At 37.8% G+C, this 20,979-nt stretch overlaps 1 protein-coding gene across 10 annotated transcripts in view; it reads left to right on the top strand.

The window, feature by feature from the left end:
* TRIP12 (thyroid hormone receptor interactor 12) overlaps positions 1 to 20,979 on the top strand; it is a 66,196-nt gene that overhangs the window by 24,869 nt on the left and 20,348 nt on the right. For 5 of the 10 annotated variants that reach the window (XR_008207728.1, XM_052686818.1, XM_052686821.1 and 2 more), the window contains exons 3-16: positions 3,942 to 4,067; positions 4,947 to 5,743; positions 11,669 to 11,774; positions 12,813 to 12,949; positions 13,972 to 14,055; positions 15,394 to 15,489; positions 16,443 to 16,591; positions 17,279 to 17,314; positions 17,397 to 17,492; positions 17,892 to 17,984; positions 18,120 to 18,281; positions 19,767 to 19,835; positions 19,962 to 20,127; positions 20,817 to 20,934. Coding sequence is in view for 9 of the 10 variants with exons in the window: in XM_052686818.1 (XP_052542778.1) it covers positions 3,942 to 4,067; positions 4,947 to 5,743; positions 11,669 to 11,774; positions 12,813 to 12,949; positions 13,972 to 14,055; positions 15,394 to 15,489; positions 16,443 to 16,591; positions 17,279 to 17,314; positions 17,397 to 17,492; positions 17,892 to 17,984; positions 18,120 to 18,281; positions 19,767 to 19,835; positions 19,962 to 20,127; positions 20,817 to 20,934 (2,235 nt within the window). In the remaining variant the exon portion in view is untranslated. The remainder of the gene's footprint in view (positions 1 to 3,941; positions 4,068 to 4,946; positions 5,744 to 11,668; positions 11,775 to 12,812; positions 12,950 to 13,971; positions 14,056 to 15,393; positions 15,490 to 16,442; positions 16,592 to 17,278; positions 17,315 to 17,396; positions 17,493 to 17,891; positions 17,985 to 18,119; positions 18,282 to 19,766; positions 19,836 to 19,961; positions 20,128 to 20,816; positions 20,935 to 20,979) is intronic. The other 5 variants (XM_052686825.1, XM_052686823.1, XM_052686826.1 and 2 more) reach the window with 4 other exon arrangements.

Here is a 20,979-nt window from a genome sequence, read left to right as displayed (position 1 = left end):
TCTGTCGTGCTTTTCTGGAGAGAGGGGAGAAGAACAAGAATCAGTAGCAACCAAGGTGTGTGTGAAAACAGATTTATAAACAAGTAAATTTTTTCTCCTAGTTCTCACCTCTGTATGCACCTAGCCAAAGCTGCCTCAAACTGAAACATCCTTTGCTTTCAGTCAGCAGTGATATTCAAATAACTGTGCTTTGGGTGACCTGCTGTTATGGATGACGTAGTATTCCCAGGTTAAAGTATTCATTGTTATCCTCAGTATTTAGAATTATTATTATTATGGCACTCTTCTAATTGTACAGCAAGAAAATCTGTCTGAAAAATCTCTTGGAGTATTTGATGTCGAAGAACTCTGCAGGCTTACAGGGAAGGAGTAATGATAAAGTTTCCCTTAGCAGTGTTAATCCAAAGAGGAGGGGGAGGCAAGTATTGTTGATGAGTGTACTTTTCATTTAGGAGGGAGAAGGAGGGGTGGCAGATACTATTACTTTCTTACTTCACTAACTACAGTATCCCATCTCTTGGCAAACTGCGTAATCTTAAGTCTTCAGTGGGGCCACAGACTGCTTCTGAGCCACCACTTTAACAGCAGCAACTTGAAAGTGTTGCTGCAGGCATGCAGATCCTGTCTGAAAGAACAGTCTGTTTCTTTTGATTAAAAGCAATGCCGTGGTGTATTGATGTGGAGTAATGGAAGTGGTCCTTATACTTAGCACTGTGTACTGGTGTCGCAAATACTGTTTTCCAGTGGCATGAGCTCCACATTGTCATCTCTACTCATCTGATGTGTTAAGGAGGAGCATTGGTTAAGTGGGATATTAATTTTTTGTGAATACAGCCACAGAGGTTATGTTGTATTTGAAAGTGTGGCACTCCATACAAGACAGGCTTTTGGAATATCATGCTTATTCTTGTGTATTTAGAATGAGAGATTAAATGAAGGAAAAGATGCTTGCAAGCTGCACAGAGGACACTGGAATACATTTGGGACTGTCTTTTTTCAAATATTAAAGTCAGAATAATCTTTCTGTCAATTACACTAATTTTGTTTTAAGTAGGATTTGTTTTTGGACCAGTCGTGATTAAAATGTTGATGCCATGCCTGAGGACTGTGTGAAAGCTAAATTACCAGCCTTGAGTTGTGGGTGAAAGAACAGGCAGCTTGCAACCTTCCACCAAGAATCACTCTGCCTGCTGTCTCTGTAACTCCCATAGCACTTAATCCTCCAAGTGTGAATCTTTGTTTTGAGCTCATCAGAATATTCTAACTACTTTTGTATGCAAGTTGACTTTTAAACAAGACCTTAAACAAGCTGTCATGACCTCAATATATAAATTGGGACAATATTTGTTAGCTGATCTGTGGTTCTCTTAACTTTGTCCTGCAGTGTCTTCAAATTATCAGTCGATTTGCCCTCATGTAAACCTTAAGAGAAGGGGGGCGAACAGTTGCTGTTGTCTTGTGTACCTACTTTGCAAAGTCAATGATAAAACTCACAATGAGAAGTGAGCACACGAGGTTTCTGCAAACAATTTAAAAAAAAAATCCTCATTTCAGATTCTCTGCCTGTTGTGCTTCTAATGGTACTTTTCTGGTTACATAAAGGAAGTAATAGCTACTCATGTTACTTCTGGTAAAGCAAACACAACTGGTCTATGTGATGCAGTATTCACAGTCCCAATTATAGATTGTAGCACTTAGATTGGACGTTGGTATGGAATTATATTTGTAAAGCTTGTAGGAACCAGAAGACTTGAGAGGAAGCAAGTTTGGAGCTAGTGACAACTCTTCAAAGATTAGCTAAATATTTGATGTTTTTGTGTATTGCTTTTGCCACATTTTAGTTTAAAAGCTAGAGTTATTTGTATTTTTTGAACACGTGAAGTACTGAGTTGAATCCAGTTCTAATTAAATTAAAACAAAAACTTCAAAGAAAATAAATTTCTCAAATATGTTTCGGAATAAATGAACCTTGATCAATTAGCTTACATAAAAAATATTTCTGCCAAGTGCAAATTATGTAATAAGTTCAGTTACTCCCATAATAAAAGTATTTCAAGAGGAAAACTAAATTTCATACCTTACTCTTTGAGGGGAAAAAAAAAAATCTAAACACTCGGGATTAGATGAAATATTTCCAAGTCTATCTTGATGGAATTAGCTGTAAGATTAAGATTTAGCTTTATTTCACTTTTTTATAGTTAAAATTATTTTTCTTTATTTCTCATACTAGGAAAAATGATTGAAATACAGAGAAGATACTGTTCCGTTCTTTCAGATTTATTTTCTTTAGCTCAGTTTTCCAGAAGTGTTTAGAATATGAGCTGTTTATGTGCATTCATGTGTCTGAGTAACTGGTGCTAGGAATACTTTAGGAGAAATGCTTCAAGAGACAAACAGAAAAGGAATTATTTCAGGAGAAAGTTTAAAAGCAAATCAAAAGCAACTTGAGAATGCTTCATTAATAGGAAAAAAAGACCAAAACAATGTTACCAAGAAAAACACTCGTAATAGTCATAGTTTGGTATTTTGACTCTTAGCAATTGTTATTGCGTGGTTCGTTACACTAAGTACGCTTTTTCCTACGAAGGAAAGTAGTCAATAGCGTGTTAAGGTCTCCTTGCTCTAGCAAGATTGCTGATTCTTGGTCAGAAAAGTGATCTGAAAACTTGGGGAACACTCACCTCTCCCACTTACTCATTTGGCTGAAACTTTCTGATGTTTGGGGTCATACGTGGGTTGGGACTCAAATCTTCTATTCCCATTCCCCAGCCCTTGCATATGATTTAAGAGTGTTTGCGTAGTTCAGCTCAGAAGACTAGATAGCTTGGGCTGATTGCATGTAGTGCTAAGTCTGGAAACAATTAACATGTTTTATGTTGCTTCTACCAGCATTAATGTGAGACTAGTTTGAGGTTAGTTGTGCTCAGGCGTTCTGTATGGGTAGGATATGAGCAGCTGAGATTTATAGTTGTCAAAGATGTTTTATCTGGGGAAGTTCAAGATGTCTCTTGCTGTACTTATTTATACTATGCTGTTCTAAATGCTTATGGGCTGTCTCCTGTGAGATGCAGGAGATGATAGCCATTGCAGATGGTGATAGCCATTGGTTTTGAAAAACAAACGTGGAGCATGTTTGAAGATGTAACTTCAGTGTTACATTTCATTTGTAGTATAGCGTGATCTTTGTCTTCTAGTCAAAGCTCATACAATAAGCTACATTTTGCATGTAGCTGAAGGCTGCTTGAGAGAACTCTCAGTCTATCTGAAACTCATTCCTTTCTTTGACATCACAGGTTTCCTGTCTCATCTGACTTCCTTCATCAGTAGCATGTGGGTTTTTTAACCTATTCGCTTCAGCATTATCAAAGAGTACTCAGTCCTTGTGAACTGATGGAACTGCAGTCATTAAATAACTTGCAAAGTTTTGAGCTTCCATTCCACACGGAACTGGTTACATTCCTGTTCCAAGCATTTGAGCGAAGACCGAAGAAACAAACTTGTAAATACTTATGACTGCATAAACCTTAATGTATGAAATCTTGAAGTTGAGTGTTTGTTTCTGAGAAAAGGTTTTTTTATGGGTGGTTTAATCTTGTGCCTTACTGTGCTGGTAAAAACTGAATGCTGAAGTGAATAATTCAGTAACCTTGTGCACCAGAAAAACTTGAATTTATCAGCCCAGCTCAGATACGAGAAAATGTTAGATTCACTGAAAATGCCTCAGTAATTGTGCTGTACAAAACAATTAGATGGGTAGTGGTTTGTAGTCAGAATGGATGTTTGTCTTGGAATACTGACAATATAAGGGGTTGATGTGGAAACATTTGAAGTTATGCTTAATCTAATAGCTGTAAGTGGTCCCAACAACAAAAATCCACCTACTGGTTTGTATCTTTGTCTCAGAATTCTGATAGCTTTCTGTTTTGACTTTCTGCTGACAGGTCACATTTAGGGCAGGCAAAACATAAGGCACATAGCCCTCCTGAGAGTAGAAAATCTATTTCAAAGACACCCAAAGTGCAGTCTAATACTACTTCTGAGCAGTCCAAGGGACACTTTTCTAAAAGGTAATTGCACTTCATATTCATGTTATCGGTGTTATCTGCACTTCACAATTGTATGCAATATATCTAATTATACAGAGTTGTTATAAAATGTATGACTACGGTGTTAGGTATTGCATTCAGTGGATGTGTGTCATTCTGTTCATGTTTTTTATTTTAATTCAACTGAGAGCATCTCATCAATGATGGGGAGCATACAAATTATGCATAACTAGTCCTGAAATACTTGCAAGTTCTTTTCCTCTCTTCCCTCTTCATGCTGGGGAAAGATTGCCCAAGGAGTTCTGAGTGGTGTCCAACAGTAATTGAAACTCACAATACTCCAAAGAACACTTGTGTTTAGGGTAAACACTTCAGACACATTTTATCTGTTCTTTATAAGTTTCTGCTACATATGCACTGGATCATCTTTCTCTCATGTAGAGGAAAATTGTACTCTTCTTGTGCTTCTTGAAATTAATCGCATAAGATAGGCTTTCATTAAGCACTTCTGTTGAGCTGGAATCCTGTTGTGACTAGTTATGCATTGTTGAGCACTCCGTTCTCTTGTGGAACTCGTATTCCCAAACATTCAGATAACAGCTTCATAGCTTGAAATTTTTAATTAATTTTACAAAAATCCTAGTGAAATCAATCCAAGTCATCCAGTATCTCCCTCTTTTTTGTTTAAAAGCAGTATCTGATGCATTTATTTTGTTGCTTTAATTTTCATGTTAGTGATTTTTTTTTTTTTTTTTGCATCAAAGTCTGGAATGAGCATGTTTTATGAACTTAATAATTGGTAGGTTTTCTTTATTTTGACTGCTGATGTTTGTCTTGCAATACTGTTGCACAGTATGAGATTGAGTTTAATACTAATGCTGTCTCTGCTTATTTCTGCAGAGGCTGTAGTTCATCTGCTGTTCTAATACCACAAGAAGATTCAGAAAGAGTCAGTACTTCAGAAAAGCAAAAAACGGGGCAAGTGCCTAAGAAAGACAATTCTCGAGGAGTTAAACGCAGTGCTAGTCCAGATTACAGCAGGACCAATTCTCCTAGCTCTGCTAAAAAACCTAAAGCACTTCAACACGCCGAAACTTCCTCGGAAAGTAACAAGCCACATACTAAATCCAAGAGAAGACACTTAGACCAAGAACAGCAAAAGTCTACACAATTGCCATCAACAAGCAAGGCTCACACCAGAAAGGGTGGAGCTGCTGGTAGCTCCCGAAGTCAGAAAAGGAAAAGGACAGAGAGCACGTCTTGTATAAAGAGTCGTTCAGCAGTTGAATCAACTGGCGCTGAAGAGAAGTCAGCAAAATCCTCCAAGCTGGCTTCAAAATCGGTGACCTCAGCCAAAGCTGGGTGTAGCACCATCACTGATTCTTCTTCTTCAGCTTCTACATCCTCTTCCTCTTCTGCTATTGCCTCTGCTTCTTCCACTGTTCCTCAGGGTGCCAGAGTGAAACAGGGTAAGGACCAGAATAAGGCTAGACGTTCACGTTCTGCGTCCAGCCCTAGTCCAAGAAGGAGCAGCAGGGACAAAGAACAGAGCAAAACAGGTGGCTCTTCAAAGTTTGACTGGGCTGCTCGATTCAGTCCAAAAGTTAGTCTCCCTAAAACAAAACTGTCTCTACCAGGCTCTTCTAAGTCAGAGACCTCAAAACCTGGACCTTCAGGACTGCAGGCTAAGCTAGCAAGTAAGTTGTTCACTTGCTTTTATGGAAGAATAAGCATATATGTTTTAATAATTAACTCTTCTAAACAAGTACTTAAGTTATTTTAAGTTGTCTTGGGACCTTGTTAGAATGAAGTAACTGGTACTGTATTTACTGACCTCTTAATGTATTTACTGACCTTTTAAGCAAAGCTGTGACTGAAACTACTTATAGCTAAAGCAAAAGGTTTTAAGTAAACGGTTGGTGTTGTATAAGCCTAAACTTCATGTTGCATGTGATTTTTTTTTTTTTTTTAAACAAAATTTACACAAGATATTTGCTTGCTTCTGTGATGGATGCTACGTAATCATTATAAGGTTCTTTTATTGTGTTTGTCCTGGCTGATGTTGCCGTTTTGCTAAACTTGTTGGAAAACAAGCAGATAATTTTTTTCATGTCTGAAGTGTACTTTGCTAATTTTTCGTACTAATGTGTCCTCTCCCTGGTTCTTAATTGGAGTAGTGGATGCCACGTCTTGTTCTGATGAGGATCTTAGGCTTTTTCCAAGCTGAGCCTTTGCTCAATAGTATGCAAGATATGCTTGTAGCTCTGTTTTCTTGAAAAACATTTTAAATGCATTACATTGACTTTGTTTACAATCTGTTTTTTTTTAATAGCAAGTGTTTTGTAAAACTTTGTTAAGTTGGATTCCAAAGCTTAGTAACTGTTGGATGTTGATCTAGGCATGATCATGAGTAGTCCTGTCCCAACTAGGGCATGTCTATAGCTAATACTCATGCAGGAAATATGTGAAATAAACAAGAGGACCTGGATGACTTCCTGTATAATCAAAACAGATCTAATTGACCTAACAGGCTTGTTTTGGATAACTTGCATGTCTAGAGTATTGATTGTAGAATTACCTAACCTAGTTGAAGAAGGATAGAATTGGGGAAGGGGAGAGGCATTGCTTTCTTATGGCAAGGCTTTATATGCCTGGTTCAAGACCAAATGGGTGACGGATTCCTGAGAAAAAACCAAACTTCTCCAGGATGAAGTAAGAGAGGAAGGAGTTAGAATTGGACAAGATCTGGACTAACCAGCAAGTTGTTAATGAAATCTGCCCTTTCCTATGGGCAACTTCATGGACAGTGAGGGCTTTTGCCACAGGGAGGCAAAAGAATTTACTTCTGGTAAGGGTACACGAGATGAACATGAAGGATAGTTTGTGACTGCTTATAAACCTTTAGCCAGGAGTGAGAACACTGGGATAGCACAGTCTAAGGGGGGAGCATTGAGTAGCTTGAAAAACAACTTTGAGAATACCAGTGTAAATTATCTCTACCAAGAATGTACTGTGAAAGCCAGCTTGACCAGCTTTAGCTGTTTTGTGACTTGAGAGTCAGCTTTTGTGAAGGGTAAACGTGTACTTGAACTTCTTGGCTTTATGTCATAAATAGAACTAAGATGGTATGGACAGTAAATGGATGATTAAAAAGTCAGTTTTAAAGATCATAGTAAATCATAGTAAGACTCATTAGATGCTAAAAAAAAAAAAAAGAGTTTTCTTTAGATGGCATCCCTGTTTGAGGAGGGAAAAGGGAAGTGTAACCTACAGTAAACAGGTGTTAAATGCAATTGAATAGCTATTACACTGAATGCTACTGATTGGAGTGTGGTTATACTAAATATCACCGAGCTTTTTAAATGTTACAAAGATTTAAGGACTTGATCTAGAATAAATGAAGATGCTAAACTTTATATTCTTAAATAGTCTTAGCTTTTCAAAAGGTGCATTAAAGCTCTTTCACAACCATTTGGAAAAAAAATTCTGGATTTCTGCAAATATTTTCATAAAATATACATTATCCAAAATGCTGAGAGGCATAAAAAAAAAAAAAAAAAGAAGAAACCATCAAGATAGGTTACTAAGGTAGGATGGCTCTGGTAAGCTAAAAACTTCAGGACAGTAAGGGAGCATAAGGAGGTGATATTTCAGATATTAACAACCCTAATGTTTTCTAAAGCAGATTGGCAAACAGTGATCTAGATGAAATTATTGCAGTTTATGCTTCTCTGTTGGAAGAGTCCTTAAATGTCACTGTAGAAACTATAACCCTACTGAATTTTGCTTTCTGTGGAGGTACAGTGTGAGACGGGTGCTTATAAAAATCTGAAATAAGGTCAGTTGGAATAACTAGTAGAAAACAACTAAGAGCCCTGTAAGGGAAGATGAAAAGCATGGGGTGAGGTGAGTGGAGAATGGTGATGCGAGATTGGCTCTAGGAAGAATGGCCTGAGAAGGGAGATTTTTGTGACTGAGGTACTGTCAGTTATGCCTGTGTAAATACAGCTATTGCAGTTGAAGAATGATGTACGGAACTACAGTCAAGTTAAGGATGTCTGGGTTGATATTGAGGGGAATTCTAGAGCATTAGAGTGGCAGGAGGTGCCTTTCCCTGTCACAGCTATTTTTACCCTATCTTTATTGCCTGAGCAGGAAGGAAAGAGCCAATCTGAAGTCTAAACTTTCAGCTCTAACAAGTGGATTTCTACTGATATTTTTCTGAACTGCCAACTAAAGGATTTCAGGATTATACACTGAGAATTTAACTTCATTTAGGCTTGAGTAACATGTTCAGAGTTTTGAAATAAGTGAATGCAGTAAGTGCAGCTGCATTCAGAACTTGTTTCTTTCATACTATAAAAAACAAAAACAAGCTGACTGGTAAGGATGCAAAATGTGAAGATGATTGTAAGAATTTTTTTTTAAACTTCATTTGATTTCTGTTGGGCTACACCGTTTCAGGTTTAGCCTGTTTTGGGTCTCTTCCTTAAACTCATTACCATGAGTGTTTGGCATGCAAATAGGATGATGTCACAGCATAAACAATTTATCTGCCTGCTACAGGGAAACCTATGGCTCTACTTCAGAATTGAAGTTCACATCTGAAATTTTTGTACTTGCTGAATATGAACTGCTTAAGCTTAACTTTCTTTTGAATGTCTGTTCGTAGCTTCTAATCTTTGAAATGGGTATCTTGAGGATTGCTTTTTATTAAAGAAATAGTGCTGAATAGTGATAAACAAGGACTTAATTCACCTGCAAGCCCTTGCTGTCAGTGACAGCATGACTAGTGCTTTCCTTTGTCAGATGCTCCTAGGGCATCTCTAATCCTGTCTATCTGAATATGGGTTGTACCCTGTTTACCTGTGAAGGCATGGGGCTTTCCACTTGCAGATCCAATAGACAGAGGACTAACTCTGAGGCAGGAAGTGTGTCAGAAGTGTGTTAAGGGGAAGCAGGGATTCTGATGAAATTGTGAGGGGGGGGAAAAAAGGAGGTTGGTTTTGTGCTAGAGAAATAGTGATCTTCAGTTTGTGTTATTGGGAAGACTGGAAGGATTTCCCAAAAGGTGCAAGTAGTAAGGGTGGCTTAAGCCTCCTTAAGCAATGAATTTTAAGGGTAGAGAATGGCTATAAAGAGTAGGAAGGAAGCAAGCTCTGCAGAATCCTTTTTCACATCCTTTTTGCCCTCTGAAATGAATAAAGGGAGGTGGAAGAGCTTATGTACCTGGTAGGTGTGTCAGGTGTAGAAGAGAAGACTTGGGAAAAGGGAAACATATGAAAATATGAGTAGAGTGCTCACACTGAAAGGAGGAGAAAATGAACTCAGCTGTTCTGGATGCTCAGACCATGATGTTTTTTGCAACTTGTCTGCCAATCTAACCATACATTCTCTAGTACCTTCTTACTGAAGTAAATCAGTTTAAAGAAAAGGCTCAATTAATTTAATGCCCCTTAAGGAGAAGGGCAATCCACTCCACAACCTCACTGCCCCACTGTTTAATGGCATTTGTACTCACCTGACTCCTGTCAGCCTTGCTCAGCTCACTGTTGTGGCACAATGCTAACAGAATGGAAGTGTGCAACAAGTGTGCATGCTGTGTCTCAGCCTGGGGACAGTAAGGCATGAGAATGCAGAAGCACACCATTAAGCACAGCAGTAAGCAGTGTGGCTGGCTCTGCTGTCTTGTGAAACCTCTGCGTAAACCCTGTGTTGATATAAGCCAAGTTTATTTTACTTCTTTTATGGTGAGTGTGTGATGTCTGTTACTGATCTGCTTATATATTTTTCCAGACTATTGTAACATGGTAATTAAATTTTCCAAATGCAAGGTAAAAATAAACCTCATTTTTAAATTTTCACCATAATATTAAATGGAGAAGCAGGCTATTTGGTGTCTGCATCTAATATGAACTTATAGAACAGTAGACATATCTTGTGGACTAATAGTATACTTAATGCACACAACTTGTATTGCAAAATACGAGCTGTGAGGGCTTGTTTCTGCACAACTTCCATAACTTGAGAAATGCAGATAGGTATGGCTAAGGGTTCTGCTGCAGCTGTTTCAAACTGATCTTGTCTTTTTTTCTAATGCCACTCCTCCCTTTCCCCCCTCCCCCCCAGCAAGGCAAGTCACTTACTATATGTGGATAGGGTTGGAGTCAATGACTGCTCCTGTTGTAGCAAATTCAACTTAAATTGCTGGCTTGAAACCATAATGAAAGTGTCATTGCTTTTGGAGCATTAAAAAAAAAAAAAGCTCGTAAGTATAGGCTGTCTGGAAATTTAGGTGGCTGGCTTAGGTCAGTGCTTGGTGGCTGGGTGCTGAAGCTTGCTTGCTTAGGTTGCCAAGTTTCTTGGGTTAATAAGCCAGGTGTATGGTAAACACAGGAATATCAGGTTAACCTTGATCTACATGGAACTTAAAGCTGTATGCAGTTAATGTGTTTGATCTAGGAATACAGTATAGTATTTGCCAGGACAGACTGTTGACTAGGTCATTAATAACTTTGCAGATTATTTTCCTTTTTGTGTTATAAATATCCTATCAAAAACGATGTAGTTACCATTTCATTCCTAAATGCTGTAACTCAGTATTTCTGGAAGTTTTTATAAGATCACAGAAATCAACAGAAGCCAATTTGTGCTAAAAAAACAATGTATGCTTGTGTGTTCTATTTTTGTTTTGTTACCAGAAGAGGGAACAGAGATCTAATTTCTTTTTAAGGCTTCATTTGTCCTAGCAATAGTATGCCTAAGTTGGATGTTTTGGAGCTCTGTTTTCTTATTTATTTTAGAGATTTCTTGTGGTTGAAAGTTCCCTCAGAATGATAGCTTTGTAGAGCAAATCAGTATCAGTTGTCAGTCTTCAACAGTTCAAATACTTCTAAATTAAAAGCTGTCAACTCCTTTCCCTGTGATGTGAAGCTGTGAAGATGTGTGTGGCTATTTGCCTGAAGGAAGGTCTTACGATAGCAGTGTGGTTTGCAGTGATGTAGTTACAGCAGAAACACAAAACAAAAACCCAACATATTGCAGATCTCACCACTGTCAGTGTTTGGATTCTGGAGGGAGGTAGGGGAGTTCACTTTGGATTTAAGACAGTTATTCTTAAACTGTACTGATATAGATCAATCTGACTGTAACTAAAAAAATTATGATTTAGCTAGTGACTGTCTAAGTTGATGCTGTGTGGATTTATTCTAAGCAGTGGAGAAAAAAAAGATGAGATCCTTCCACCAATAGTTATTCTCTCTAAAGCTAAAGCCTTTCTTTTTTCCATTTTAGGTGTTCTGAATGTGAACACATCAAAATAAGAAATGCCTCATACTGTGGTATCTGTTTATGAGGAAGGCCTACAAGCTCTTGTATGCCTGTAGTGTATGAATTGCAGAAGGTGTCCAAGTAGCCATTTGGAGTTTAGTAGCACTGAAATGAGTAAAATAAATATCTTCTACCTTTCTTTTACTGATAGAGCTGTGCAGTGTAAGATGACTAATAGCTGATGTGGACTTACTGTGGTTTTTTTTCTGTAGAGGCTGCCCTGCTTCTCTTTTTGGTAGAACTACTGTGTTTAAAGACCAACTTACTCTCTTAATCATTTACCTGTTACATAGGCCTAAGAAAATCCACGAAGAAGCGCAGTGAATCACCACCTGCTGAGCTCCCCAGTTTGCGGCGGAGCACACGGCAAAAGACCACGGGCTCCTGTGCTAGTACCAGGTAAACCTTCAGACAGCAAAACATGATGTCTGCTGTGGATTGATACTTACTAGTTTTTATGGATGGAAATTGCCTTTATCTTTCTTAGCTACTGTAGAAGTAGCTGCGGCTTTTCAGGCTTGCCATGTCACTCTGCATACCAGTGTCCTGGGTGATGCACAGAATTCCGCATCACCAGATTTTCAATAAGTACCTCAGCTATAGGAATTGAGGACAAGAAGTACCCAAAGGCAGTATTACAAATGTAAATAATCCTTCCCTTAGATTGTTGTTTAAAAAATTACTGAATGCTAGTAGGGTATTGTGGATTACGAATGATAGAATGAAATGTGTTCTGAAAAATAAAAAGGACTCTATGATGCCATGCAGGTGGCTGCTTTAACACTGTATTGCTCAACTGACTCAGCTCGTTCAACAGCTGCGTTTGAACAACTGATGTTGCAAATATCTAGGTACTTGATATGCCTGAGGTCTGATCCTGTTGTCAGTTCTGCACTTTAATTTGGCTTCTGACATCACAGGCATATATATTTGTAACGGTGACAATAGTGATATTTAAAAAAAGCAGACTTAGAAAGACTCATGCTCTTTGACTTCGTTTGCCATTTAAAAGAAGCCTGAACACATTTAAAAGAAGCCTAAACATCAGGGTTCTGTGCTTTCAGTAGTTCAGAACTTTCTTCAAAGGCAAGTACTCTGTCAGAGTTCTTCTCAAATGTGTACTTGATTTGTGATTCAGTCACTTTAAGATTAATCATTTTAACTGTTATTTTAGTAGAGTGTGTTGTCCTGAAGTGTATAATGTAAAGACCTACCTGTAATGCCTTAGCATGAACAAATCATGGATGTGGTGCAAGATGAGGCAAGTATGGGAAACTTGGATAGTTTTATGAAGACTGGTTCTTATGTGAATCCATGCCTTTGCACACCTTTGTGATAACTATCTATGTAAATGAAAGAAAAAATTACTTCTTCATGGAGAAACATCTCTTGTTATAATTCCTAAGTTCTGGAACCTCTGTTTCCTTGAATCTTTAGTCGGCGAGGCTCTGGCCTGGGCAAAAGAGGAGCAGCTGAAGCTCGCCGACAGGAGAAGATGGCTGATCCTGACAACAACCAGGATGGAGTTAACTCTTCAGCTGCACGTACAGATGAGGCTCCCCAGGGAGCTGCAGGTAAGAAGTGCAACCAACCGCAGCATTTTGATACATTTGATACTTGCTCATGCAAAGTTCTTCTAGAACTTAAGGTGTTTAAGAAGTTATGGTTAAGTTAGTACAGCTTCAGTGAGAGGGAACTTTACTTTTGAATCTGATCCCTTGGTTGTCAGGTACGAGTTTCAGTTAGACTACTTCATAGTCTCAAAAAAATTTTTAATAGGGTAGACTTGTCTTTAATTAGTTTTCAGAATTTTATGTTAATACTGCAGAAATGACTGTAGTGCTGACTGAAGAGATGCCAAACTCTCCAGAATATGGAAGACAAGTGTTTACCTATAAGTGTTCCTTTATTTCTGTAAAATACTCTGCAAATTGTCTGAAACTGCAAGCCTGTCTATATGGGCAAATTTTGTCATTAGATTAAGAAATGCTCTTGTTTTTACAATCCTGTGAAGTAGTACTTAAATTTGTCACCTGGTCCTAATCAGCAGTTATTTCAAAGCAGCTTTTCAGTAATTATGCTGAGTTGTAGAAAAAACTCAAATGTCTGTTTAAAATCAGCTACATCAGTATGAAAATTCAAAATTAACTAAGTGCAGCATAACACTCAAGGCATGAAATTAGTAACAATACAGACAAATGTATGTGAAAGATTATTTGCCAATCTGACTTCTTTTCATCGTCCTGTGTTGGTGTAGCTTTGGTCTTTTATGGGAAGGATTGGCTCCCTATGCTGACATCGATGTTACTGAAGTAGTTGCACAGAAGTGTGGTGGCAGTGTGTCATGGGCTGGTTTGGCCCAGTTCTGTGACTAGTGGGGCTGAGAGACCCGTGGATCTGCACCCTGGAAAAAAGGGAAAAAGGATAGAGAGATTGCCTAAAAACAAAACAGTGGTAACAATCTGAGGAGAAACAAACTGATTTACTAAACAGTGTTAAATGAAGAGCATCTTTCTGTTGGAGCATTTTTCTGGACACTTTCCTTGATGATGGAGATGATGAAAGTTTTGTAGCTCACAGTCTGCTTCTCTTCTAGCTTCTAGCTCTGTTGCTGGGGCTGTAGGTATGACAACATCTGGAGAAAGTGAGTCAGATGACTCTGAGATGGGAAGACTACAAGGTATAAAATCTGTAACTAATTTATAACTTATTTTTGTTTACAGCCTGTAAATACCCATACTGACCCAAGTTCTGTATTTTATATATAGTAGGATTTTGTTTCTACATCTGTGAATGTGATTCTTTTCTTACTGTAGCTGTCCTTAAGTATGACACCACCACCTTTAACTCACTAAAGATCCAGGAATTTGCAACTAATATCTGGAGGTGTTGAGTGTCCTTACTTGTTTCCATGGTGTGTAATACACTGCTATTTATTGGGGGGGTGGAGATGGGCTGATGAATGCTCCTATTAAGTGCATAAGCATTTCCAGAATATCAAACTGTTTTTGCAGCAATGCATTTCCAGTTGAAAGGCTGCATTTGATCTGCTGTTACTCTGCCTGTTTCAGGATAGTTTTCTTTCATGCTTATCACTGATGCTCATGTTACTATAAGCTTTGACCAAACAAAATTTAACTGTACTTCAAAATATTCTATTCTATGCCTTTGGCTATAGAAGGATTTAGATCTCTCATAATTTGAGAGTACAGAGAGGTGCAAACTCCAATTTTCATGTCCTGCAGCTGTTCTAGGATTTTTTTTGTTGCTATTTTTCAAGAAGTTTTTTTTATCATTATCTCTCTTGAAAATGGCAGATATAGTTAATCTGTACCTTTAACATGGGACTGAGTGCCTTATCAGTACCATTTCATTTGCTTATTGCTCTCAGTAAGCGCAGGTACACGTTAGGAGTATTGAACTATTTTTTTTGTCCATGTTTGTATTGGTCCAAAGCAGTTGTACATGCTACAACAAAAAATATAATCTCCCCATTAATCCAGCATAACTAAAGTATTGAAGAGTGTTTATTTAAAAAACAAACTAATATTCAACAGATCATCCTGCTCGTCAGCAAATAAAGCTGCATATCCTTCCTCTCAGATTAATATTGCCACTCAGATCCTGAATCTGTGAAGATAAGTTTAACCAATTTTGCGTAGTTTGAAATCACATTTGGAATTGCTGCCTAGTAAATCTGCTAGTTTAGATCTGATCTTGTAATATTAATTTAGTAGACCAGATTTCTTCTGTAAAAATATGTAGCTCTGGAAACTGGGTGACTTATTAAGGGTTCTTAATGCTCTGGTGCATACAAAAGGGACATGTTTGTTCCCTAGAGGTCATCTCTTTTTTTGTGTGTTTAGAAATTGAAGTAGTTTCAGTCATCTAATCCTAACTCCTCTTTCCTAAAGTATCAGAATTCTAGTAGTCTTAAACTATTGCTTCATGGAACATAAGATTTTAAAAGTATATGTAGAAGCTTTGACAATGGCTGTTATCCTCTGTTTGCTTTTAGCTCTGTTAGAGGCTAGGGGTCTTCCTCCTCACCTGTTTGGCCCTCTTGGTCCTCGGATGTCGCAACTCTTCCACAGGACAATTGGAAGTGGAGCTAGTAAGCAAAGTTTGTCTAATTTGACTCAATTCTTTCCACTTCCAGACTAGTAGAATTCAGCCAGTAGTAAATTCTAGTATTTATGTTAGCTACATCATTTACATGTTGGAGATTTGTATGTCTTAATTGCTGAACTGCCAGTAAACAATATTAATTAGCTTGTCTTTGTATAAGGAGGACAAATTTGCTTTAGCCATATTTCTTTTCTTTTTACATTATTTTTATTTTTCCACCTGATGTTCCCTGCTCGGTGGGGAAGGGAGGGTTCACCTTTTTACCCTTTCTTTTTGTCTTGCATGATGGGCTGTTTAACAGAAGACCTCTGAAACCCCTGGTTTTGTTGTTTTCACCCCCCCCCTTCGTTTTAAACAAGTTGTTGAGGTAGCTTTAAGGCAGTTAGGATATTCTAAGGTTCACTGTTCATAGGTTCAGATGTGTCTTAGTTATATCAGACTGTCCAAAGGAGAACATGGGTCTTTGTCATTCTGTTGTATCTGCATTATGCATCTGGATAATGCAAGCTGGATAGTTCAAGCTGATTTGGCCTGCAGATGAGCCAAAACAAGCCTATTATACTCCTTTCCAAGAAGAAGATAGGGTCTAATCAATATTCCATGTGCTGTATTATTTAGGAAATATGTTCAAAAGTCTTTTACTTCATAAATTTGGGAGCGTGGGTTCTATCACCTGCTGTAGGTTGGTAGAGATGACTATGGTGAGCAGTGTGATGGATTCCCTGTGCTGTGACCAGTCTGCACTGGAAGGACTGCCAAGAGTGAGATTTCATCTCCCTTTCCCTCCACTTTTACATGGCAGGGGAAGGCAGAGAAACTACAAATGCAGAGGAAGGCAAACTATCTCTGGTCTTCCACTCTGACAGAAGTATAGCATGGAAGTTGCACTGAACACTTATCTTCTAACATCTTCTTTCCTAATCTTTTTTGGTTATCCAGGTTCTAAAGCCCAGCAGCTTTTACAAGGTCTCCAAGCCACTGATGAAAGTCAGCAACTACAGGCAGTTATTGAGATGTGCCAGCTGTTGGTCATGGGAAATGAAGAAACGCTGGGAGGATTTCCAGTCAAGAGTGTTGTGCCAGCTTTGGTAAAAAAAAAAAAAAAAAAAAGTACATCTGGAAAACAAAATGTTTCACTGGATATTTTTTTTTTTACTTAAATCAAGTATTTATAATTTCAAGAGGTGTTTGGTCCACATGGTTGCATTTAGAACTAACATTGGAGAAAATCTGACAATCTTTGTATTGTGAGTTGCATCTTCAGGTTAAAACCCACTGGAGTGTAGAGATTCCATTAGAAAGCCTTTAGATTGCTCTTTAACAGAGCCTGCTTTTACTGAGTGTTTATTCTGTGGCAAGAATTGGTAAATGTCAGCAAAACAGACCTTGCTGCTCATGTTGTTAATAAGCTAGCTGCTCCTTCTGGTAGAAGCTTGGTAAATGCATGCCTGGAGGCATGCGTGAGCCAAGAGAACAATGTACAGAAGTACTTTAAACTTCTTCCACAGCAATCTCACAGGTTAACTTGTGATTGTGATTTTACATCCCAGAGAAATGTGGGCATCTGGTGAATACCTCTGTGTAATGAAGAAAACACACCCCCAAACAAAAGTTAGACCTTGGTAATTTGTAGCCTATATTGTATTTTTTCAACTAACAATTGTGTGAACAACTATGCATGACTGTATATGAAAAGCTACAGCATAGATTTGTGCACTTTATGTTGATACCTAGATACTTTTACTAAGTCCATTTTATTTTTTTTTTTAAAACAGATAACATTGCTGCAGATGGAGCACAACTTTGACATTGTAAGTGATTTGTAATATTAAAGAATTTTTTTAGCAAGTGCTATCATCTGAAATTAAAGCAGATCTATGTGTATATTTGTAGATGAACCATGCTTGTCGAGCCTTAACATACATGATGGAAGCACTTCCCAGGTCATCTGCTGTAGTGGTAGATGCAATTCCTGTCTTCTTGGAAAAGGTAACATGAAATCAAAACAGTACTAAACCAGTCTGAAGGTTTTCTGTCTACTGCTCTAATTTGAGGATTACCCGTGATATAATCGCCTCTTTCATAGCTTACAAGACAGTGCATAATGCATCAGAAGCTTTTAAAATAGATTTCCTTGTTAATAGCCTTAGTGAAAAGCACTATGTGAACTGTAAACTTTGTCTTACTTCTCAGTATCTTGGTAATAACAGTTATACAGACTGGAAACTCTTGGAGTAGCTACAGAGTAGCTGTGTAACTGATCTAGCCTTAAATTACTGGACTTGGTTACATCTAACAGTATAGCCGTGGCTAACTGTCCAAGTGTTAATGAACATTGTTTATACAAAGTGATTTAGTAATTGCTCTACAAATTTTGATTTATTCTAGCTGCAAGTTATTCAGTGCATTGATGTGGCAGAGCAGGCACTGACAGCCCTGGAGATGCTATCGCGCAGGCATAGTAAAGCCATTCTGCAGGCAGTAAGTACAGAAATAATCACCTTTTACCTCTGCATTTCTGTTCCCCATCTTGATGACTTGTAAGTTCTGTGAAAAAGAAGAAAAGTTTTGGTAACTTAGTAGTATTGGAAATGAAAACATGTATTTTTGTTACAGGGTGGGTTGGCAGACTGTTTGCTCTATCTGGAATTCTTCAGTATAAATGCGCAGAGGAATGCACTAGCTATTGCTGCCAATTGCTGCCAGAGTATAACACCTGATGAGTTTCACTTTGTGGCAGACTCTTTGCCATTGCTTACACAAAGGTTAACCCATCAGGTAAGAGCTGTTGTAAAGCAGAAGGTTTCCTTTTGACCTGAAAGTAGTATAAAGCTTCTGTTAAATACCTAGTTCTTACTGTGTGTTATTTGACTTTATAAGATAATCTGATACTAGTTTAAAGCTTCTGTTGTAGTGTCAAGCTGTGATATTCTGATGTGCATGTAAAGCTCTAGGCTTTTGTAACTATGCTGTAAGGATTCATGATGCTCTTGTTTTGTAAAATGAGAGAAATAAGATACTTGAGCTTAGAGTGTGACCTAATATTGGTTTTGCACTCTTCCCATTAGTAAGAGGAAATCTAGTTGTATTACTACTCAAATCTCCTTCCCACTTCGAAACCTGAAACGTTTCAGTTAAGATTGTGGTTTTCTGCTGGTTTATTTCTGCTGATGGCTTATTGGTCTTTTATAATGAAATCCCTACTCCTGCACAATATTTTCAACTGATGGATCCTGAATAATGTATTTGCCTGTATTGTAGTGCTGCTGTGTAAATAAACGTGCACTTAAAATGATTATTACACAAAAGAAACTTAGATGTACTGCTTGGTTGTCAAATCCCTGTCAAAGAATGTTTTTTCCTTTAAAACAAACAAACAAAAAAACAACAAAACAATAAACCAAATAAGAATAACTGGAACCTTCCAAGTAATCATTTCTATTAGTGATTTATTAATTTTGCCTCTACACTGAAAGTCTACTTGAATCTTTGATGTAGATTCATACATAGCACCATTAAACTTAGCCAAATTTATAGTGAGGCTTGATGCTTTTAAAAGTCTTTTCTGAGCTAAATGATGCTGTAGGTTTAGAAGGTTCTTTGAAAACAGGAGGCAGAATTTGAGCAGTACTAGGACAAATACTACTTCCTTCTGAAGAAAGATTACAGTACACGCAAAGACAATTTCAATCATCTTTGAAGCAGAATTTTATGGGGAAAAAAAACCTCTCAGTTGCCTGGCTTTTTCTCCCTCCCCATCTCATTCACTGAAACCTTCTAAGTCCCATTTGAAGTCTTAACTAGAGTTGTTTTTAGCGTAGTTCTTGCTATCTTGTTTGGATTTGGATTTGCACTGCGTGATCTGAAGCTCTAGCCTTTATGCATTTTGTAGAACCCTTCATGTCTGTTAGCCGTGTCTCCTGTCACTTGGAATTCATAGAGCTTCATTTTGTTTCTTCTGTGCAGAATCCAAAAAAGAATAATAGACACACATTTACTAATCTGTAAATGTCCTGAAATGTATTTGTGTGGAAAGTGAGGCATTTTCCAGGCAACATGAGAGGTTCAAGACATATTGAGACATAAGATCGATTTAGCCTGTATTAATATACTCAGGTTTCAGAACTGTAGCATATGGTAAAACATCTAATACATGTTGAATGTGATCTAGTTGGCCTTTAAGAAGTTTTATGTATGTGTCAATAACAGCTTAATTTCATGTATGCTGAAACTCTTTAAGGGAATACTTTTTTCTTTTAATAGGACAAAAAGTCTGTTGAAAGCACTTGTCTCTGTTTTGCACGGCTGGTAGACAATTTCCAGCATGAGGAGGTAAGGGTTGTTTTTTTTATGGGGGCCGGGTTTTTTTCCACTTTTCTCCTTTCTTCATTTCTAAGGGCTTACCTTTGAAAATCAGACTAATGTGTTTGTTTTTGTTTTTTTTTTTTTCTCCTAAAGAACTTGCTGCAGCAGGTTGCTTCCAAGGACTTGTTAACAAACATCCAGCAGCTTTTGGTAGTGACACCTCCTATCCTGAGCTCAGGAATGTTCATCATGGTGGTGCGCATGTTTTCCTTAATGTGTTCCAATTGTCCAACGCTTGCAGTCCAACTTATGAAGCAAAGTGAGTTGTTTTTTTTTCATATTTTCGGGGCTTATTTAAGTTTGTGGCTGTGGTCAGTGGGGGACTTTGCACTTGGTTAAACAAGTATTGTTCTTTTTCTCTTGTTATGCTTTCCCTGGGACACTAAGTTTAGTTAATGTCATAGAGAGTACTTGTTTATTTTTTTCCCCTTTCCTTTCTCTAGCTGTTGTTGCTGAAGTGCTCACCTGATTTATTTTTTGAGTCTGCATCAGCTGCACGAGTTGCTTTTATTTTGACTTAAGCTTCTTCTTATAATAGTTACTGGATGGATAAATGTAAGGAATTTTTTCTAAGGGAAAACATGAGGAAAAAGAAAAAAGTAACTGTTACTGGTTTTGTCCCCAGTTATTTCTTTCTTTCCATTTTGTGAATTTTGACTTGTGACTTCAACTACTCTGTATGTTCCCATCCTTTCTTCCCTGCCATATCCCCTCCTATCCTCCCAGCAAGATGCCTCTTAAAGGCCAGGGTGGGACAAACAAAAAAAGTACACCAAAACCCTACGCTGGACAACAAACATTCTTCTTGTGATATCTGAAGAGGAGGCTTTTGTCCTACTCTCTTCTGTCTGTTTGCTTAGGGCAGTGACTGTTTCTTTTGTGTAGTGTCCAGTACAAACTGTAGTCTTCATACTGATATGAATGGTCTCAATCATAACAATTCTGTAGACATTGCAGAAACACTTCACTTTCTCCTTTGTGGAGCCTCAAATGGGAGTTGTCAAGAACAAATTGACCTTGTTCCACGAAGTCCTCAAGAACTCTATGAGCTTACTTCTCTTATCTGGTAAGTTATACAGTTTTAAGTTTCATTCTAGTTGGTTTATTAAAC

The sequence above is a fragment of the Tympanuchus pallidicinctus genome, unplaced genomic scaffold (assembly GCF_026119805.1).
Source record: "Tympanuchus pallidicinctus isolate F22 unplaced genomic scaffold, pur_lepc_1.0 scaffold22, whole genome shotgun sequence".
NCBI lineage: Eukaryota > Metazoa > Chordata > Aves > Galliformes > Phasianidae > Tympanuchus > Tympanuchus pallidicinctus.
The sequence above is the reverse complement of the archived record's forward strand: the minus strand, read 5'-3'. Positions and strand labels throughout refer to the sequence as shown.